We start from the raw sequence: 23,129 nt of genomic DNA, 5'->3' as shown, positions 1-23,129 counted from the left end.
TGTAAACTTTAATATTTTTCACTCGTGCGAATGTCTCTTGATGAATACCGGTAGTATTTCATCTCATTCATGAAGTGGTAACTTTGATATTTTCACTCGTTCCAATGTTTCTTGATGAATACCTTTAATATTTTATCAACAAAGAATACATATAGGATGTTCTCTACATCACGACTAATGTGTGTCGATCCCATTTATTATATGTACAAAACCACGGCAGACATTTGGTTTTACTAGTTTAACGTCATATAAACAGCCATGGTCATGTAAAGACGTGGAATGGCAGACAGTTGTATAGATTATGAGTATAAAGTCTACGGGTGGTAGGATACATATTGAGTTATTTGTTACTTCCCTATATATAGGCTGAACAAACAATAGACAATAAACACAACAAAGGTTCCATTAACTTTGTTTATATTGTCACCATACGGCCTCGATACCACACAATAACTTTAGCCTTTATTTACATTTCAGATGTGCATGGATCATTTCACATTCCCATAATATATCGATTTTTCAGAACATAGGTTCATCCTTGATACTCCAGAGGTTCCAACCACTTACGATCTTTACACTATTTCTAATTTTACAATCACTATTTCTACACTATTATCCTCGATACTCCAGGGGTTCCGATCACTTACGCCCTGGACTACTCTATAGTAAAACTGGAAGCAACAGAACAGGTAATTTAGTCCTTTTTGAAGCACATCAAAAGAGCCGTACAACCGTACATTGTGATTGACTGTACAGCTTTGAAATTGGGCGTCGCTCTCTTCAAAGGAAACATTTGCTGGCCTGTGATTGGTTCAGATTTTCCCCTCTGGGCTGCCTTAAGTTTTATTACGAGATAATCCAGGGGTGTTTATTTATTGCATTTTTTAACTTATATGAAACCAGCCTGGCTCGAGTAGTAAGAGAGCGTACATATATTGTATGAAAATTCCAATGATATCAATTATACAACATTTATCGATACATTTCAATTGTCTTTTTAATTTCACATAAGGAATGTTGCATTTCGTTTCATGGTTATGTAACAATATTAGCCTTACTGAAATCCCCATTTAAGTTTTTAGACCCTGATTAAACCAATGATATTTTGTTATGTTAATATATCCCTTCTTATGTGTATTTGAACATAGCGATACATCGATAAAAAGTGTATGCGTAGGTGCCAACAGTGGGTATAACTATTGATTCGTAAATTGTTGTGTAGCTTGTAAATTTTGGTAAAATATGCGATGATTTGAGCTGATGTGAAATGATGCTTTTGTGGTTTGTTTTTTTTAGTCAAATATGACCCATCTTAGAACACAAAGAAATAGGGGAGGTTTATGAATAACTAAATTCAAGCTTGCAAAATGGATTGAGATCCTTAAGTTTTTATATGATATCTAAAAATGACGTTGGTTTTCTCAAACATATGAAGCTAATTTAAGACATTAGCTCCTATTTAAGTAGTGATATTTGCTATGCCTATATACCACTTCTTAGGTGTTTTTGAATCCAAGTTGATAAAAAAGTGTGTATACATCGGGCCTAAACTTGAGTATTACCGCATACCATTGTAAAGCTTGTAAAGTTTCGCAAAATATGCAAACAATTGTAGGTTTCATTTAAAGAAGTCTACATGGTTCAGATTATATTTATATCAACAGATAACCATGTCATTATATTAACTAGTGTTTATAGCATGTACAAAAAACGATTGTTTGACCGAATGCGGCTTTATAAAAGCATACACAAGAAGTCATTTTTGACATCGTCATACAAATGACGGTTGGTGATTATATCACCCAAAAAGAGAATGTTCTATTGACGTAGATAGCGTGGCACAACACTACTAATGTTCCAAATTTTGCACGATCTTGCTCTGTCAGGTCGTGGAGGTCGTTGAGAGTGTCACTGTTGACAACCAGGGCCGAGGGCCCAGAGGACCCAATTCGAACACTTTCTCTTGTTGATTGTGTAATAGTACGGAAAATCGCTCCTGGAGTCCTTATCGGAATGTCGGTAAGGTCGTTAAACACGAAACAGAGATATACCTTATCAGCCATCTTGACTATTTTCGTCTTTCAGGAAATTGTAGAAAGATAAGAAATAGCAGTACACTTCGACTAAAATGGCCTACACTTGTTTTGGTAAGGGTTTAATAACTACAAAATCTCAATTCAATCATACATGTTAATTTGCACTTTATTTCAATAACCGTAAGTTCGTGAGAAAAAAAACTTTTGGTTGGTTTAGTTTTGTTTTGACGTAAAACCTGATGGTTACCATTGAAATGTTTTGTTAGTTATACAAGTTCTGTTGAGTCTGTTATGTTAATAATATCAGTAAGACGATGCAAATTATTGAAATAACCGAAATAGAAGTAAATTGTTTTACCGTTTCTGTTTAGGAATCCTTATTCTTTCGTCATTGCTGTATACAGGTCAGTATATTTCACCGCGTATTGATCATATGATGATGACTCGCGACTTACCTCTCGTTACCGAACAGCCATTTTGTATTTAAGAAACCTTTTGTTCATGGTAAGTCATAGTAAGATAACCGAGGTTTGCAATTACTTACCTTGTGCTTACTGACATAACAAAAGCAAAATCATTTAAATGAAACATAATGAGGTAAACACAGTATAAAGCTAGTATATTAATAATCCAAAATAAAAGCCAAAATAAATTCTATTGAATATATATTCAGCCACTATAGGGCCTTCTTCAGTCCTTCATTTTAAATGAAAATATAATACATAATCTTAATTTTTCTACGTATATTGAGTCTGAACTTTCCCATCAATCCAAGGTGGTTTATGTTAGGGAAGATACGATAATTGTTGTTGTACAAAATGTGGATTGTAAAGTGGATGCTTTTATGTTCCCCAGTACACACTCTGACTTGTCTGTCCTGTACCGAGTCTAACCATTGGACTTCTGACTGTCGCCATAACTTCACCACCTGTAAACCAGACGAGGTAGAAACTTCTATAACACATTCTTATTTGCCTGGTAATGACCATTAGGTGGTAAAAGTATAAGGCCAGGTGTTCGCTAACTGTGTTGTGCCCTTTCGTCTTTTAGTCATTTGAAGTTTGCTTTGTTAAGTTGTGTTTTTCGTTATTTCGGCTCTTTTCCAGTCATTAAGGTTTGCTTTCCTGTAGCTAGAGTAACACAGTCATTAACTCATTCCATGATCCAAGTGCTATTACTAAGAAATTATTAACCACTTTATTACACATACTGAAGATTTTGTGCTTTACATGTTTGATTTGCTTCTCTATGTTTTTAAGCAATGCTTTTTGGAGCAAATTCGGAACAGCACAACCCACAGGAGAACTTACACAGCCGGGTGTCGCTCAAATCATGTGAGTACTGACCAAGTTAGTTAACACTTGACGACTAATTAAAAATTAAGAAAGCTTGACAAAATCTACTATGAGAAAGATGTTCCACCCAATTAGTGTTACGAGTCTTCTTTTACAAATCTAAATAATGTCCTTATTCTCATTTCGTTTCATGTAGTTTACAGAACCATCATGATCAGTTTCGTCTATGTAATCGTTTAGTTTACAGAGCACACCATACTTTAATACACAAGCTATGCTGTGTGTCGCCTAACGTCAAATGTTGTAGCCAGCTGGCAAACTACATTGGAACTGAAGTATATGCAGGATTAAAGTCACCACAACGTGACTTCTGATGGGATGTTGTCAGATCCGCTAATGCAACGAACTGAGATTAATATCAGTATCTTGAGTTCAGCTGATATTAATTTCCATTTTTAACTACCAATGACATAATCATTTTGTCGTGGGGTAATTTGATAAAGTTCTTCAATTCAATGTGGTATATGCATCTTTTTCATTATGAAATTAGTTATGCCATATGAAATCAGGCGATGTCCGCCATAAAAGAATTTCTAAATGAAATGAACAACATATTTCCAGCTATGCAATCTCATAGAAATGCTGGGTGGAAACTACGACAGTCGGAGGAATATTCCGAGTGATAGAACAGCTACCATTTGTTCTGAATGCTGCGCAACATATGACAACTGCAACGATCGTCTGTGTTACCCATCCAACCATCACTGTATGTGTTTATTTTGATGTCAACAGTTATGTTTAATCGAACTAAATACTGGTTTGCATTTGAACACGCCAGTGTCCATGCTAAGAAATTTGTATTTGGAACTCAATGTCCATCATTACTGACGTTTATAACGTATAACTTTAACCTTGGTGTTTTTTATATATATCTTCGTTTAACATATTATACCGATATCTTTACATAGTTTGTGTGTTTTGGTATTTGTTAATTGCACTTGGTTTAAGATTGCACTCTTCACAACTGCCTTCACTAGCTGCAGACTAGCTGGTTTGGATTTGAACACGCCAGTGTCCATGCTAAGAAATTTGTATTTGGAACTCAATGTCCATTATTACTGACATTTATAACATATAACTTTAACCTTGGTGTTTTTAATATAAATCTTCGTTGGACCTATTATACCGATATCTTTACACAGTTTGTGTGTCGGTATTTATTAATCGCACTTGGTTTAAGATTGCACTTTCATAACTGCCTTAACTAGCTGAAAAACTAAATGTTAAATATCCATGTGTTTGTTAGGTCATAGGTTTGCGTGTGTGACGTCACACCTAGATTAATGACGTAAGCAACAATCTCCAGAGGAGATATACACAGACGGATGTGTACATGTAAGTACAATATCATTATATGTATGAACTAGCCTTATCGGTTCTCAAATGATATCAATTACTTTGTTCCCAGTTGCTACGACCCCGGCACCTTTACAGTGCATCCAATGCAGTGACGTGTCAGACATAAAGGCGTGTAAAACCAATATTGTGACCTGTGGTTCTGACGAGGTAAATAAAATGACCACTTGTAGTTCGGGTTCGTATGGTGTCATACCGCTAGTATCTCTATTTAATTCAACTGAACAGAACCTTAACGTTTTTCAATCTCAACTCTGCAACAAAAGTAAATCTTTGTCCGTTTTCTGTTACATTTACAAATCAACTTTCGTTCATAGAAATAAGAAACAACAGAAAAAACCAACACCGCGGAAGAATATTATTATATTTCAATACATCACAATATCACATTTAAAACGTTTAAATATATTCCTGAAATTGTTGTACGCATGTTCTGTTTTTTTCTGTTTATGACACCTTGGTTTTACAGGAATGTTTCATGGAGGTAACTGAAGACGAACATGATGTTGTGCGGTACAATGCGGGATGTAAAAGTAAACTAGTGAGTATAACTTACATTTATTTCATACATGTATATACAGTGATATTCGATGTTTGTACATGTATGCTGTCTCAGGTGTGTAATCGAACAAGGCGGGAAAATATACTAATTCACATTCACAGAAAATTGAGTGATGTAGATTGTTTTGATCAAACAGTTATACATAACTTTAATATCCGTCTTCCAAGTATGTTAAATGTCAGGGAGAGCTCCAGTGTGTCATATCCTATCCACCTTCAATTTATTTCAGTCTCATTTTTGCGTAATAAGCGACCGGATTTTTTCATTTTTTTTTCTACTAAATCGTGAACATCCCAAGCGGATAATATATCGAGGCATTATGCACATCCTGTTTCAGCTATGTGCAGCACAGCAACACTCGAGTCCTGCGGTGGGGAGAAAGAAACGTGAACTAGCGCTCGACTGTTTCGGCTGCTGCTCTAACAGTTCCCCAGGGCACACATGTAACGCTCACTTATGTGGAGTAGACGCTCCAGGTATGTATTGTGTAACGATACCCCGTCTTAATTATGTTTCATTTTTCACCCTCGTCACCAATATTTTAAAAATAAAATCAACAGATTTTGATTTTAATTTTGGGGCAAATGAGATTCAGGCAGTATTTACCATCTGTGCGAGTAATCTTTCTCATTTTCATTCAAACAGAAAATAAGTGTTTAAATTGTGGTTTGGTATCTTCGGTTGGAGTATGTCACAACACAACATTCTGCCAGCCGACCGAGGTAAGTGGCCATACATAGGCCTATCTATAGGTGATTGGCCAACTACTGTATATATTTTAAGCATCGAATATATAATACATAACATTAATTTTTTTTTCAAATTATATTAATATGAAAATGTCTTAATACAAATATGTAAAATAAAACCCAAGAAAAACAAAACTCAAAAAATATAACTGGTTTCTCCTTTATTTTTTACCACAAGTCTTATATATCAACTAAATAGCAAACTTAAAAGGATAATGAAGGTGTTTTTTCTCATCGAATCATATAAAAGTCTATTTAAATTAAATGAATCAATTTATTAAAGGTATGTTACAACAGCATCAACCATGGTCGGTGGGCTAATACGGTATTACTATGGATGTGAAACTAAATCAGTAAGTTTTATCATTCTTACACTGGCAATACATTGTATTATTATACATGATTATGTATTCATTTCTAACTCAAACCTTGATGAGATAATACAAAGGTGAGATTTTGGAGCTATAAGATATTCTGATGAATGTTTGCTCATAGTATGATCTTTTTAATATTCTATTACTACTTTGTAGCACTGTAATGCGTTCATCGCTAACGGAGGAGTACAGGGTGTTACTCATGGTAAACGCCATGACGCCACGGACGGATATCCCGAAATCTGTTCCTCATGCTGCTCCGGTACATTGTGCAATAGCCAGGATTGCTACAAAATTGCCGCAAGTAAGCTGAACTTCTTCGTTTGATATAAGTATAAGTTATGAAAATGCTAGTTTATAAAATTGTAAAAAAAATGTTTGCACGAAAGTTTACAAACAATTTCTTTTCATAACCCGAAAAAAACACTGTTACATTATTGCATATAATTAATGTTTTAGACTATTTGATAACATGAAATATATATTAATTATTTTTCCAAATAAATTTGCAACGTCAATGTCTCTATTTTAACATCATGATAACGTCGGGTTTTCGAATCATTCTCTGAGTTTTGTTTTCATAGTGGTATGAAAAAATAATCGGCCAATCAGAAAGTTATTATTTGGTATGAAATAAATTCATAAAGAAGAAATGCAGAACTGTTGAAAAAAATGTATAAAATGTAAAAAATGCCATTGAAATATTTCCGAGCTATAGTTAAGTTTCAATCTTGACAATTCTTAGAAAAGAAGGCAGATTTTCTTTTCTTTGTGAATTTGTTTTATTTTGCTTCTGTTTTTTTTTAGATATGATACCCTTTCCGTATCCATGACGTGTTCCTGTGAAGTTCGAAATTACATGTAAATGTTATAAAAGATAATCAAGTGATAAATGCGTCGTTGTTTTCTTTTTTTAATGCCGGTTTTATAGTGTTTCGTACTGAAGCGAATTTTTACAACAAAATAAACAAAAGAGGCAACTCAACTTCATATTCAATAAATATTTTTTTTGTTTCTAGCATTTCAACTGACGATATTTGGTAAATAGAGTAAATGTCTACGTAATTACGATAATATAACATTTCAATTTATGTAGGATTTGGAACATAACGACATTGCGTGAAGGGATAAAGCAAAGTCTGAAAGTAAAAAGTAAATAAAATATCGATAAAACGAAGGATAACTTCAAAAAGGTCCTACTGACGAATAGCCGTACATATACATGTATTTAATTCTAATCACGTTTTTGAACTTAACAGTATTTTAAGTGTAGCGACAAAATAGAGACATATACCCTTTTCTTCGCAGCATTCAAAATAAACGGATATTTGCAAGAAATATAGACTCATTTTAAAAAAAAAACTTTCAAATTAACTAGGGCAAATAATTATATTTAGATAATGCTCTTAAACTATGATAATATAGCACCGAAACGTAATATCTATAAGAAAACCGTAATGTCATCTTTTCAGAGAAGAACGAAGTGAGCTTCCCTGACAGTATAATTACATCATAATGTATACCTATCAACAGGGGAGGTAACTCTGAAATATGCAAAGATGAAGTATCACTATTCAAATGATGAAGCACACTTAAAGACGAAATAACGATAATCATAATAAAACAGGATTTGTAAAAATTTTGGAAAAATGATAATCTTCAAAACGCAACATTTTTATTTCATAAATCATTCTTTCCATCATGACGAAAATAGTTTTTTTATAAACATTTTAAAGCATTACCCTTTATAGAATTGATGATTCCCGTGAGACGATTTTATTATAGTGTTTTATACACACAATCTAATATCCATGATGTTTGATTAGTAAATACCCTAATAAATCAATGCTTTTTTAATTGTTTACACGCTATCGAAACCATCCGATCTCACCCTCGACTGAGATGATATCCGGTCATACACGGCCTAGTTGACGAAATCATTGCCTTTGTGTATTGTGATAATTGATTCTTTTTAAAATGAAACAAAAATAGAACTGATTGATTTTGGTATCTCTGTTTTATTTCACTAAGAAGAACAATAAAAATTTTCGTGAAACCACCGACCTGTGTATTTGCTCACGTTAAGCGTTAGTTTAATACCCTCATTTTATTTTTTTTCTAAATATTGATTTGATTTAAAATGCTTATTCACCTGGCCAATTCATAATTATTCCCCTGTATTGGGATATTAGAAGAAGCATTTCAAATGAAGAAGCAGTCGGAGGTCAAGTTATCCAGTATACACAGACTGAGAGCACGTACGCACGGATATTCATTACTGAACATTTGGGGTGACGTGTATTCAATCATTATTTATTTAGTTGTTTTTACAATAACCTACTTCTGAGCGCTTTTTTAACACGGTTTGCATTTCATTATTACAAACTCTTTTTTTTATAAATTGAACTTCAAATAATTCTGCTACCGTTTTATTGTTCCTTACTTGATAATGGCCATACCAAATTTGATTTACTCCAACAATCCAGTTTTATTTGGTTTTTGGTTATTTTATCAACTGTCTTTTAATAAATTGTTACAAGCTGGAAAAAGACAAAGCATGATGTTTCTGTTCTAATACAATCTCATCCGAACGATCCGAATTAAATATATATCTTTTTTTTCTATACTATAAGTAACTGGATCAACCAATTCAACACCCCGAGATAGATCATGGCAATGAAGAGTGATAGCATGACTAAGCCATTGTTCTTGATACTACTTCTACACACAGGTAAGTCTTTGTGCATTGTCATCTTTTAAAAAATAATCATTTCCACTATCGTAATATTTCATTTTGTAAATTCTAATAAATAATAATGATCTTTTGGGATTAATCATATATTTTTTTATCCGTGTTTGTTGTATTTATATTTGTTTTACTTTTAAAATACATATTTAGTCGTAAATATTTTAGCGCTTTTGTGTTGATTGCGCAAATTCATCATTGCGATCCACTGTCATATTTGCGCTTCAATTTAATTAGGCCAAAATAGTTTACAGTATCTAAATGATTATTAAATAATCACGTGACTGTGTTTTCAACATTTCTACAACAGTACCGGGAACAAATTGTTCTTGTTTTAATCACGTGTTCTTGTTATAAATATGACATATCAAATACATTTCAGTGATAAACATTATCATAAATTGTCTTACAAAATTAATTTTAGCTGCGAGCATGACCGTAAGTCACATTTGGAAAGAAAGTTTTACCGAAGCACACCTTATCTACAATGATGGGATTGTGTTTATACAACAGACCAGAAATGCCGTCAGATGTGCACGAATCTGTCAGACGTATCCCACATGTCGTGATTTTACATACACGAACACGGCCGAGGAATGCCGAGGGTACGATGGATCATCACATGACTCTGTTAGTCAACTGGATACGCAGATGTGGAAAAGTAAGACAACTAAATCTTACAAAACCATTTAGGAAATAAGTACGGATAATCTAAACAAAACAGGGAAAAAAACATAAAACAAACATATAAAATCGACAATTTCTGAAAATGAATTAAGATGTTAAACGATATTATAAAACGAGTCTTGCAATTTCTTCTTAAATGAGCATTGGCGAAAACACCTAAAAATGTTGAGTGAAGTTACAGTCAATGAATCGAGAAGATCCACAGTCGATAATCCGTGTAATAGTTCACTAGTAACAGAATAATAACAAAATAACACATGTGGACCTCATTGTAAATTAGTCGAACTATGTATTAAAGAAACTATTTACGGTTTCGACAACCAAATATCGCAAATTTAAGAAATGCTTAGAATTTTCAACATGAAGACTTATTTTCAGATTTTATGCAGGTTTAAACATTTTTCATATTTATTACTTCATCAAATGTTGTAAAACGTTTCGGCAGACAGACTTACAATACTGTCTTTATACTATATGATTGTAGGTGTATGTCGTCTGCCCGGGTATACGTATGACCCAGACCTGGGTGTGTGTATCCGTCTGTATACCACTGCCCAGACCTGGTTCGAAGCTCAGCAAGCCTGTTCTAACGACACGGCATATCTCCTCATACTGGACACAAAAGAAAAAATGTGGGCCGCAAAGTTTGGTGCTCACAAGGACACCTTCTTAGGTAAGTTTTGTAGCGTTAATTCAAAAGGACATTCCTTTGTAGTCAAGATGATAATTATCAATATTGGGACTGTAATCGGACACATGTCTGTTTGTTTGATTATTTTAACAGCCAAGGTTATGTAAGGATGGCCTCCCAGGTATCACTGTATTGACATTTAGTGGGTAACTGAAATTTAAAGTTGCGTAACTAATTTTTAGGTGAATGGTGGGTATTTGACAAACATGGAGCGTAACTGACGAATTAGGTTTTGATCGACCAACCTATTATACTTTTTTTTCATTATTCATGCATATTCATGCATATTTAGGGCTTTTCACAAATGAATGAAAAGACCTGTTGTTTTTGTTCTGTTTGTTATTACTGTTCTGCACAGAAACTAGTATACAAAGGATCTCTGAAATGACAAGATATATACCAATGTTCATGTCACCATTTTGTAGGGCATGAGTTGAAGGCGAGATAGCAGCATTTTTATGTTGGTCGGACATTCAATATGGCCGCTATGACCTCTCTTCCGGTTTTAAACTTATGTCAATATTTCGTTGACGGCCTGACGCATTTTTTTTCTGTTTTAAATATGTTATGTAAAATAAAAAATGGAGCAAATTACTATAGTAACACTTTTCTGTAAAACGTCAACTTTCGGTTGGAATAAGGGTCAAAGTTTACAAGTGCAATTTTTCGAAAAGAATCATTAAAAAATTGTCTGCTCAGTTCTAGAAGACCCATAGACCTAATTTTTGGTCTGTAGCATGCTGACATAAATTCCTAACAAGTTTAATAATATCATTGACCTTGACCTTCATTCAAGGTCATATGGGCCAAAAATCCTTAAATTTTTAGATGACTTTTTCTGCAATTGGACCTGTAACACGTTGCGATTACTGCTACCAAGTTTGTTAATATGAATGACCTCGAAAGAAAATTCTTGTTGGTGAAAAGCCCGTCAAATTGTCCAGTGACAATTTCTAGTTTTTCTTTGTTTTCATACTATATCTGTATTCCTGATTAGTCGATTATTTGCATACCTCTAGAAAAGTTGAAAGTTTTGGCTGTTGTTAGTTTTTGAAGTGTCAAATGGCGCAAAAATTTTAAATCATTTATATAAAAACAAGTATCAAATGATTGGAAATAATTTGTTAACTACTGAAGTTATGTCCACTATCTTTTTTTTTCTTTATTGGGTTGGGTACAGTGATGTATGCAGTGTGTAGCGTATGTATAGTGCGAAGTGCGTGTTTTGGGAGACTGTAATCAGGATCAATATGTCTTTCACAGTATGTCTTATTCCTTTTTATCAGACTCTATGTTTATTTCTATTAACAATTATATATTATGCCTTTTTTATCAGACTCTATGTTTATTTCTATTAACAATTTTTAATGCCTTTTATATCTAGACTCTATGTTTATTTCTATTAACAATATATATATGCCTTTTTTATCAAACTCTTGTTATTAATTCTATTAACAATATATATATATTATGCCTTTTTATCATAACTCTCTGCTTAATTCAGTTAACAATAATATATTTTTTATCAGACTTTTGTCAGATGTTTATAAGTCCGATTCCAAGAATTTATTTTTTCCCAAATCAATATGCAACGTCGATGTCTCAATTAAGGCATCACGGTAATTTTGGGTGTTCGAGCCATTTGAATTTTTCTTCATAGAGATACAAAGAACAAAAATCGGCCAATCAGAAAGTCTGATTTAGTATGAGTAAGATGCATAAGTATGAAATATCTTTAATTCCGTCTCGTTGCTTGCTAAATATACTTTCGATTGTAATTCAATAAGCTGCGTGCTAACGTCATTTTTAAATTCAAACTCGGTGCATATTAATATTTGTATTACCGCCGTTTTGGTTTTGATTATCATGCTTGATGTTGCAGTGTCCAATGGCTGGTGGGAGTCTAGCATAAATATTTAATCTCTACAGGAATAAAGAGGCTCTGACAGGATCATATCTTCATGTAATTAGGTCATTAGACATATGGAAAGATTCCTGGATATTTTTTTAAAACATAAAAAGTGTAAAAGTTTAACTAGTGATCATCTGACATTTTGCTTTAGCTTGCACATTTTTCTCATTGAAAAAGGAAGTTTTTGTGAGTAAGTCACCTACTCCCTCATTCTAGGTTTATATTTTGACTATTTTAGGTCGTTCATGCCGATCTTTAAGCTACTCAGAGCATTTGACACAACAGCAGCTCAACACTGGTCAGTTTGGGCTCTGGCCAATCTCACCCTAGTCTACCGTAAGTACTGGTCAATCTTACTCTGTTTTACCATAAGTACTAGCTATATTACTACCTGTTTTATTTTATGCCTAACGAATACTAAGAATTTTTCTACATGATTAAGTGCACTTTAAAACTGCAACATCTTTTGTTGACCTGTAGCGGGGAAATACTGCAGTTTATTGAAGAAGGAAGGAGGTGTTGATTTATTGGAACAAGTGATTCAGGATCCCCGTCCAACAAACGCAGTGCGAGCTTTGGCCAAACAGGTTCTGTCACAAGTACACAATGAGGCAGAAGTCATGGACAATAGCTGTGAGCAGGAGGAGGTGGAAGAGGATAGTCAAGACGAAAGCGATGTTGAGATGGAGTGATGACTTGTTAAATGAACTCCATAACTTTCTTCAGACATTATCATCAATGTTGTCATCATCATCATCATCCTCATCACCATAATCATCTTCGTCATCCTCATCATTGTCATCAACATTGTAACTGTCACTGTTATCACTATATTATATATTAGTCATTATCATATAATTTTATTTATGAACATTAAGGTTTGATATTGTCTACAATCATGTGTTGTAGTTTTGTTTCTGACGTGATGGCATCAGTTTTAAGAGTGATCACCCTTTTTAACTATTTTAAAATTTGTTCAGTGCTTTAACTTTGATTTTGTTCTAAGAAAGTATGCTATGACCAGATCTTGCGGAAAAAAATCATACATCTTCACTTTGACGTTGGATTTTCAGTAGGCTTGTGATAGTAAATATATGCTGTATTTTATATCTGATGGTTCAGATGGTGTGTTCTCCATTTGCCCACTTTTTAGAGAACAAAGAAAAGTGTTGGTATAGGAGAACAATGGAAAACCAATTATAGTCAGTTTCATAATAATTTTTACCTGAGCTTACCTGTATTCATTTACCTGCGCTACCGATAGTTTGTCAAAAGTCTTGGAAATAGAAAGATATCAATATATACAGTACAGTGTACGTACAATGTACTATATATATTTGATCATTTTGACAGAAAATTTTGCATAATATTTTATATGTGACATCTTTGTAAATTTCAACGTTGAGATAAGAATAAAGAACAAATTTGCATCCAAGTTTTAGGCGAAGTGTCATAGGAAGAGCAAATTGTTTTTTACCAACTGTTTCAATTTCAAGAATTAGTTAAAATTAAAAAAAAAAAAAAACCCATCTACATCTGTCGTTATTAGGAAAACCCAATCAAGACAATAATGCTTGTAATGTTGACATGTGTACTTATGTAGCTTTATAGAGAATATATCACAAGAAACTGTTCAATTCTGTAGGATGATACATGTGTCAATACACATATAAATATACATGTATCTAATTAATTATATCATATACAGTTGTATTCCATATACATTGTATATCAAACTTCACTGATGTCCCGACATTCCAATTCTACAGTAACAAGAAAGTTAAACATACATGTACTGTATATATAGGTTAGACATTGAGAAAATCCAGCTATTTTTCATCAAGGATGATATTTTCGCAATTTGTTGGAAACATCCAGCTGGTCGCTAAAATATCCTCCATGAAATAATTACTAAGTATGAGATATTAATAGATTAAATATCCTTTTTTGTCAGAATGTAATATTTGGATTAATTGACATGTATTATATATATCAATGCGCATCACTTTTATCACACTGTAACAAGATGCCCATGGGCCTTAACGGTCACCTGAATTAGAATATATAATGAAACAAATAATGAAACAAATTGAAGACATATAAACACTATATGCTGGGCCTTGAAGTTGGTCAGTGATTTATAAATTTGACTTTTTTGATTATGAAGAGTGATTTGCTTCCATCAAACCTGTGAACAAATTTTGAAAAATTTTAATCATGTGAACTTTGGTCCTGAGGTATATTTTGAAATTTTAATCATTTTGACACTGTTGGATGTCCAATGTGCCCTAAAAATAAGACCCTCAGATTTCAGTAAAATGTCAATGAGAAGGTTTATTTCTGTATGAAAAGAGCCGCTAATATATATGATTATTAAAATGTATTGATACGACTAGATAACCATAACACCCCAACTCCACACGTTTTTTTTTTCTATGTTTAGCATATTCATGTTATATATTGTAGATGAAGTTTTATGTTGCTGTTTGTATGGTATGTATGTATTATCATGTTTGTCAATAATGATAGAAAGAACTTTTTGCGGAAGTTAGTACCAAAATATTAATTTTATGTTTTTTAATAGAGTTTTCCATGTAATAAGATTTTCCATTGCATGTACATTGTTATGCATAAATGATACCCTTATGAAATAAGTACAGTATAGCACAGGTGGAAATTCACAGGTAAAACACAGGTAAATCCCAGGTTCACTCTTCTCTGAAATAGAGATATAATTTGTCAATAAACCATTCTGCTAATTATCAGATTATAAAAAGTGGGCAAATGGAGATACAGCACGTAATTGTTTTATGGGTAACTAGTGACCACGTGCAGGGGCGTAGGAAGCGGGGGGGGGGGGGGGGGGCAGAGGGGGCAACTGCCAGGACGGGGGGGCAAACATGTCTTTTTGCCCCCCCCCCCCATTTTCGCCGACTGAAAATTTTATCTAAAAAAAGCTTATTTGAAAGAAAAAAAGGGTCCTCCTGCACATTTTTCGTACTTCATTCTAGAAAAATTTTCCGCTGCGCGGCGCATTTCCTAAAACGGTTCAAGCACATAATGTCAAACCTTAAATTGTAAAAATTCAATACACACAAAACTAGACTAAAAATGTCCATTCAAGGGGATTCTATGTACTATTTAAAAAATGTCTCTTAAAAGATCAATTTGTTTATATGTCTTAGCGAGACAATTAATTCATTTTTTTCTGTTACACAATGTACCGATGGTGTTGAAGCCGGTATATTCAGATCGAGTAGGGTTCCATAATGTTATGACGACACAATTATCATTTCTAAATGCAGGATAGCTTTAAATCGAAAAATTACCGTGTTAAGAACGCTTTATAATCATTAAACTTTATCGTAAAACTCATCTTCAGCCATTCTAAATCGTAATTTTTTTCCATGGGAAGACCCCCCGGACCCCCTTAACACCGAATTCTCGCGCCTTTGGGCGCTTGCTGCAAATTCATCAAAATGCATCGAAAAACTCATCTAAGCTATTCTAAATTGTAATTTTTTCCCCGGGGAGACCCCCGGACCCCCAAACACCAAAATTTCTCGTGCTTTCGGGCGATCGCAAAATCATCAAAATACATAAATACTCATCCCTGGGGGTCACCTCTCAGACCCCTAATTTAAAACACCAAAATCTTGCGCCTTCGACGCTCACACGCTAATTTGGCCAATTTGCGTATTCGTTAATTTCCTTTTATCGACCCCACTGTCTATAAATGTGTACAAGGATTAAATTTAGTGAGTGATATATGAAAAATGTAACATAAAGCATATATTATATGGTTTGGGAGTTGAATTAATCTCCTCCTGTAGGTGTGGTGGGGGGGGGGGGGGGGGTGTTACAAAATATTGAGGACCTTTGCCCCCCCCATGACGTTTCATCTTCCTACGCCACTGACGTGATTGTGTGTTTACTTCCAAATATAGTGATAGTTTGCTTGCCATTTTTTCGGAGAAATTGATTTTATTGAAAAAATATTTAGACCCCAAATGTTATTAATATTGTATGCATATCATTTTAACTTGCACATATGTACTATTTTGTCATAGATAACCATTGCCACGTTCTATTTATAAAATGATATAATGCGGATTGACAAATTCAATCGGTCTAACCGTCTAATCTAGGATCAGCGAAGATCGGCTACTCTCGGTTTAATTCATAAAATTCTAAATTCATATTTACCTGCTTTAGGTTTCAGAACAGATAAATATAACACAAGTAAAATAAAATCTTGGTCAAAAGGCCAAATTATATATACTATAATACAATGTCAGAGAAATCAAAGTCAAAGTAAACACACAATCTTGTGATTACTACATGTAGTTACCCATACTCTCGGCCAATGACATGAATGAGGTATAAGCACGTGACTTGTTACTACGTTTTACTAAAAAAACGCGTGTTTTGTACCATTATGGTCCCCCGCGGATCGTGGTTTCATTTCCGACATTTGAAATTGCTAAGAAGCTTAAATTCTTTCAAAACGCTACTTGTCATAAAGGTCTTATTGGATTTAAATCAAATGTGACCAGAAACCACATTGGGTGAAGGGGAACAGATTTTGTAAAATTTGAAGCTGAGGAATTTGCTTTGAAAAAAAAAACCTAGTAGTCATAAGCACATCAATAAAGTTTGATCGTTAAGGCCCATTGGAAAAATAATACCTTGGTTAGTCAGCGGAATCAAATACTAACACATTTTTTTATTTTACTTATTAGTTTGAAAAAAAAAATTACAAGTATCGATGTCACTATTTTTGAATTTCATCGATTTATATTTACATTTTCACTGCGGCCCATCTAGATACATAACCTTACAAAAGGCAGTTGGCATTCACAAGACTATGAACTTCCAACCACTTAATATAAATTATGGCGTCATTATAATTGTGATGTCACAATTGCCGTGTCAGCTTATTATGACGTCATTATCATTGTGACGTTATACTTGTGCCAGCGATCACGGAAGGTGGCTGTTCAAATAGCTGTTTTGTCTTGGACGATAATGAATTATTTACTTATTATAATATCTTGGGATTTCATCATAAAATTGTAAATATAAGCAACGAATGTTCAAGATGAAGGGCTAACGCACTACGCGCTTCATGGAATTTGCCTCAGCCCAGTTGGCATTCATATTGGCTATGAATGCGGGCTGAAAGACGTTCAATGCTTAAATGAAAAAAGCAAGTCAAATTGTGTCATTTTTTGCATATTTTTTGATGATTTTTGTCTAAGAGACAATAGAGCGCAATCGTGAACAAAATTAACATTATTTTAGAATGTGTAAATAAAAAAAAATGTTTAAGAATGCGTTCTGGTTTCTAGATGAAAAGCTTTGGAAAAGGGGCCAAAATAGACTTTTTTACAATTTCCTAGTTTTTACATATTTAAGATGGTTCCCATAGCAACTACAGCTCCAATGATATATCACAGATGTACTTGGTATATTATGCCCATCAGTTTAATCACTTAATAACAGGTTTGAAAAAATGGATTTGAGGACAAAAAGTAAAATGCTGACATGTCCTATAATGGCAGATGATTCAACGAGTTTTTTATTCACCTCCTGGCATAAATAAGGTTATTGAATACAAATATCAGCGTATGTCTACGTATTGTTGACAGACCCTGTCCCATTCTGGACACAGGGACTTGTAACGTAGGTTGTGAGAAAGTCTGCTGTGTATACATGTGTACTATATACTATGTCCTTTTATATAGTATATAGTACACATGTATACACAGCAGACTTTCTCACAACCTACGTTACAAGTCCCTGTGATTCTGGATGGCAAACATGACATTTTATTTCCGTTCCTGACATGCGTAGAACATGAGATCTAAGCATTGTTGGTCATTTATCCCAAGAGGATGGAGGTACAAGTTTATACATTGTTCTGAGTCGCAGTCCGGCTGTGCAGGATGGTACCAGATAGCACTAGGTATGTCAATGTTCTCATTGTTGAGCCATTTGGTTCCGTTTTCATTGTCATAGCCTCCTAACCACCATTTATGAGTTTCTGGATCAAAAACAAATAACGCCATAATATATTAGACCTTCACATTGTAATAGTAAGCAGACTCGATTACGGTAGGTGCATGTTTGTAACGAGTATTTCTACAAATAAAACGAACGAGTCAGGATTGGCAACGCTAAATGACTCCCTGAAGGACCAACCTGAACTCAATTCATCGATTTACGCTCTTCTTAAGAAGAGAAGTCTTCTCGGAAGATCTTCCCGCCTTTAGACGGAAGAGCTTCCAGAATTAGAAGAGCTACAACCGAGTGAACGGAAGTTATATTCTGGAAGTAGAAGAGGGCAAATCGAGTTAAGCTCAGGGTACTGTCGGACACTTCCGCAATCTGTATTGTATAAACTATTTTGTCTAAAATCTAAGATGAAAGCTAAGCAGCCATTTTGAATTCAGTTAGCCCAAAATGTTTTTGTCATAGGTAATTATCCTACTAGATCTAAGAAAAAATAAATGATAAAAAAATCAATCCAATATGGTCGAAAAACTTTCGCAGGACCAAACATCTTAAAGTGAAGAGTCGGGCAAAGAAAATCAGTCTCAATGCGTTCATTGGCCTTCCAAAAGTTCTCACATACTAATACGACGGTCAAGTTCTGCTTACGTTTCTCAGTTCTGACCATTAAAGTAAAGAAAGTTGAAAGCATTGAAAGCGAGGCTGCATGGAAATGTAACCACGGACATGAAAGCCGGGAGGACGTTTTAGGATTGCTATAGTTTAAATAAATTTCTTTGTACGCAGACAGATTTTGACGAGAGATTTTATTTTTCTATTTCATAAGAAATTATACTGGATACATTCACACCATTTTTACCGACTTTAGCCATCCTTGCCCGACTGGTCACTTTAACTTTTGTGCCATTGAAAAGTTGGGAGTTAATGATAGGTGATAAAACTTTGTTTCCGCAGTATATTCACCGTAAAATAAAGCAAAAGCTGTTACACGGGGTTTATGTTCTGACATATTGTTTTTTTGTTTCTCTCCGGTTGCACGGGCAATGAGACATGTCTCTGTTACTAACCGGCGAATATATTCTTGTGAAGCCCTGTGACCGTTGCCCGAACTTTATCAACCGTGTCCACTATGAGGAGATGAGCCGCGTCTGCATAACACGCTTCTAAAGCCTGGAACCAGGTCTGAGCAATGGGGTACAGACGGATACACACACGGAAAGCGGGGTCGTACGTATACCCAGACAAACGACAAGTCTCTGTAACAACGAAAAAACGCAAAGTGAAAATAAAGATGAATAAGCCCCATTAAAGCAGCAGTAAGCAAATAATATGTAGCTAGTCCAATAGTTTATGAGATTTGTTTGTTTTTAATAGCTAGATTTTCCCCTAATATTGTTTGCGATGTTTTGTAAATACTTACTTTTCCACATCTGAGTGTCTGATTGGCTGATAAAGTCATGTGACAGTCCATCGTACCCTCGGCACTCTTCTGTCGTTGTCGTGTAGGAATAGTCTAAAACACGGCACATAATGTCTTTGGCAGGCTCGTGCACATTTAATAGCATTTGGTAGTTGTTTAATAAAGACAACACCATTCGTATAGATAAGGTTCGCTTCCGTTATATCTTCCTCCCAGATCTTATTGATGTTTAAGCACACAGCTTCAAAATCAAAGTACATTCAAGATAGAATAATTGCATGTCAAACTCTATCTAAAAACACGCTTAGTAAAATGAATGAATACGGACGCAAAAGTGAGATAAGAATTTTTCTCATAATTGATACCATGGATATTTTGGAAGTCTTTTATCAGAATACAGTTATATCAAAATACGCACGCATGCTTAGGATATTGACATGGAACTTGAAGGACTCGACTGCAATTTGAATGATGCAGGGATCACGCTTATAAAACATACTTTTGCTTCAATGTGTCGTTAGAGTGTGTAGTCTAAAAATAATGGGACAGATATATCGATCAAAATATGTGTAACGATCCGGCCGAAGGTATACACATATTTAGATGATTATATATCTCACCTGTTGATATCTGTGTAAATAAAAACAGCATCAGACCAGCAAATGTAGTAGTCCTCATTGTTCATCTGTATTCAGAAGACAGACACTGGCGGTTATGGTAGACCCATAGAAATTTTACTCACAGAAAGACCATTCAGAAGCAAACTAAAGAAACACAAAAATAAAGAAATTACTAGATAATAGAATGATCAAAATTAATTATGTAATACTTTTGTTCTATAAATTAATTTCAATCATTTCAATCACGTTGATATTTTACTTGCTCCGAGTTATGTATTTTGTACATACAGCGTCAAAAGCTAAGCACTGGTAACCTAGATTAAATTGTGCTTCAAGACTGGCGTTTGACCTGTTCGATGTGTTCCATGTAAATATGCTGAGTACACTGCTACTGTTGTACATTTCAGTCGCTCCGGAACACCTAGCTTCACAATGATGGGATTCAATGCAAATTCGCCAGAGATATGTTTGTCAGTACGTTCTGACGTTCTGACCATCAAAATCAGAAGCAAAAAGATGGCAAACAATACACAATATTTAAAGCTGATAAGAACATTTTCCATGCTATTGTTTTTCGTCTGGAGTGAAATTTTATATATATTTATTATTTTTCTGGATTTTTTGTCACTTCTCATTGGTCAAAAACACGCCACATGATCACCGATAAAAAACTATATTGCACGATTTTTCCGGAAGTAGTTTATAGAAAAAGTATATTGCACGGTTATTTTTAGATAACGTTATCATCTACGTTACCAAAACGCTTCGTGTTCCTGGCGCTTTGAAACAAACGCTTTGATGACCCGAGTTTGAAGCGTAACCACAAAATGTGACAGACGACGTTGATTGTTTCGGTTTCTATCAAAGATGACTTCCAGTAGACTTGTTCCCGCCTCAGTTACCTCCCTTGCGTACGCTTCACTGAGGACCGGTAGCGAGTAGCCATCTTGAGTGAGAATTCCAACTCCAGAGTAGTGAGCATCATTTCTGCGCATGATATGTCATCATGGAGACGGCTACTTCCGTTAGGAGAAAATACCGTCATTAACGTCGTTCCTATGAACACACTAAACTCTGTTAGCACGAAATGATTTCAAAACTTAAGATCTTTTTTAATTTTGTTTATATATCGTTCAAATAAATTATTTAGTCTTCAAGATTCTCACTCAAGATGGCTACTCGCTACCGGTCCTCAGTGAAGCGTACGCAAGGGAGGTAACTGAGGCGGGAACCAGTTTATAAGATCCGTCGCTTCGTGCGTAAAGGGGTTTCCCACGTCTAAAAAAAGTGATACCAGCGAACCGGATATGTAGATTGACCAATCAAATAAAAATCATCATGGTTACCCGCTACCGGTCCCTAGTGAGCGGAGCGCAGCCTGGCGGAGAGTAGAGAACTAAGGGAAGGGAACCAGTCTAGACTTCCAGCTGATGACTACAATTTAAACTTTTAAATTTTCAACATAAACACGGTAGGATAGTAGGAAATAATCGAATAACATTCATTAAGCATCTGGAGCTATTGGATAGTGATTACATTTGATGTTTATTTTTTAAATTCCACCTGGGCTAGTTACAACATTAGTAGGCCTAGGCTAATCCTACTGTATGTATACGATTTTTATTTTACGGAATGGAGTACTAAGCATAATGGCCCTGCAGGTAGGGCGTTAGAATTGTACCTGCTGCCCCTATTGCATGATCTTAAAAGGCGACTAAATTTAGGATCTTATCTTTTCTCTTCTTCCTAACTGACTTTATCTTTCCTAATGCCTCCCTTGGCACCGCCTCACTTTTGGCCTTGATTTGAGCGTTCGCCCCTGTGAGGAAGGCTCTGGGTTCTGTCCCCTGGCCGAGACACACCAAAGTCTATAAAAGTGGTAGTTTCTGCTCCTGCTTAGCGTTCAGCATACATGGAGTGGGACGACTGGTTCGCCCGTTGTCAGTATAATGTGACCGGGTGGGGTGTGTTGCTCGGTATCTTCGGCGGCATGCATCAGTGATATAGCACTATAAACAGGGCAACAGTTCCACTAAACAAGAAGACACAACACGAACATACCGCAGTCTCCCAGTACACTCACCTCGCACAACATACACGCAACACACCGCATACATGGGAGGCCGTCCTTACATGACCATAGCTGTTAATAGGACGTTAATAAATCAAACAAACAAACAAACAAACTAAGCATAAGAGAATTATCTTCATGTCAATCACAATCTTTTAATGTATGTTTGGAGTCGAAGTGGATTATTTCAACGGAGAACAAACTATACATTTAACTGACTGTGCCCGACATGGAGCTACAGGTATAATGGAGTACATGTACATGTATGCAATTTACAAGCACGCATGCACCGAGTGCATGTAATAAAAGCGTGAAGTGCATCAATTGATACTGTTTTCATATGGTTTTTTAAACTAAACTTGTTACAAAATTATAAAATTGTAACTGTCTTAACGAAGCAGAATTTACAATGCGTGCTTATTTAGTTTCACACTCATTTCAAAATGTAAAAAATCCAGAAAAATAATAAAACAATTATAGCATTTTGATTTCTGTCAATACATGGTTATATCGACCACAGAAAAAATATCGACCT

General features: G+C 34.8%; 2 protein-coding genes and 1 pseudogene across 2 annotated transcripts; 2 read left to right on the top strand and 1 right to left on the bottom strand.

Moving 5' to 3' along the window:
* The first annotated feature begins 2,051 nt into the window (after positions 1-2,051).
* On the top strand, positions 2,052-7,325 carry LOC138317380 (uncharacterized). Its single transcript, XM_069259003.1, has 12 exons — positions 2,052-2,147; positions 2,408-2,440; positions 2,892-2,980; positions 3,296-3,370; positions 3,953-4,097; positions 4,800-4,897; positions 5,217-5,288; positions 5,647-5,785; positions 5,955-6,031; positions 6,342-6,411; positions 6,589-6,736; positions 7,240-7,325. Exons 1-10 carry the CDS (start codon positions 2,129-2,131, stop codon positions 6,399-6,401), a joined length of 807 nt encoding a protein of 268 aa, XP_069115104.1. The 5' UTR covers positions 2,052-2,128; the 3' UTR covers positions 6,402-6,411; positions 6,589-6,736; positions 7,240-7,325.
* A 5,355-nt stretch (positions 7,326-12,680) lies between these two features.
* LOC138309532 (protein zer-1 homolog) lies at positions 12,681-14,305 on the top strand. The gene is made up of 2 exons (XM_069250763.1): positions 12,681-12,804; positions 12,949-14,305. Exons 1-2 carry the CDS (start codon positions 12,714-12,716, stop codon positions 13,158-13,160), a joined length of 303 nt encoding a protein of 100 aa, XP_069106864.1. The 5' UTR covers positions 12,681-12,713; the 3' UTR covers positions 13,161-14,305.
* Positions 14,306-18,210: 3,905 nt separating this feature from the next.
* LOC138309524 (uncharacterized) lies at positions 18,211-20,977 on the bottom strand (annotated as a pseudogene).
* Positions 20,978-23,129: the final 2,152 nt, after the last annotated feature.

The sequence above is a fragment of the Argopecten irradians genome, chromosome 1 (genome assembly GCF_041381155.1).
Source record: "Argopecten irradians isolate NY chromosome 1, Ai_NY, whole genome shotgun sequence".
Taxonomy (NCBI): domain Eukaryota; kingdom Metazoa; phylum Mollusca; class Bivalvia; order Pectinida; family Pectinidae; genus Argopecten; species Argopecten irradians.
The sequence above is the reverse complement of the archived record's forward strand: the minus strand, read 5'-3'. Positions and strand labels throughout refer to the sequence as shown.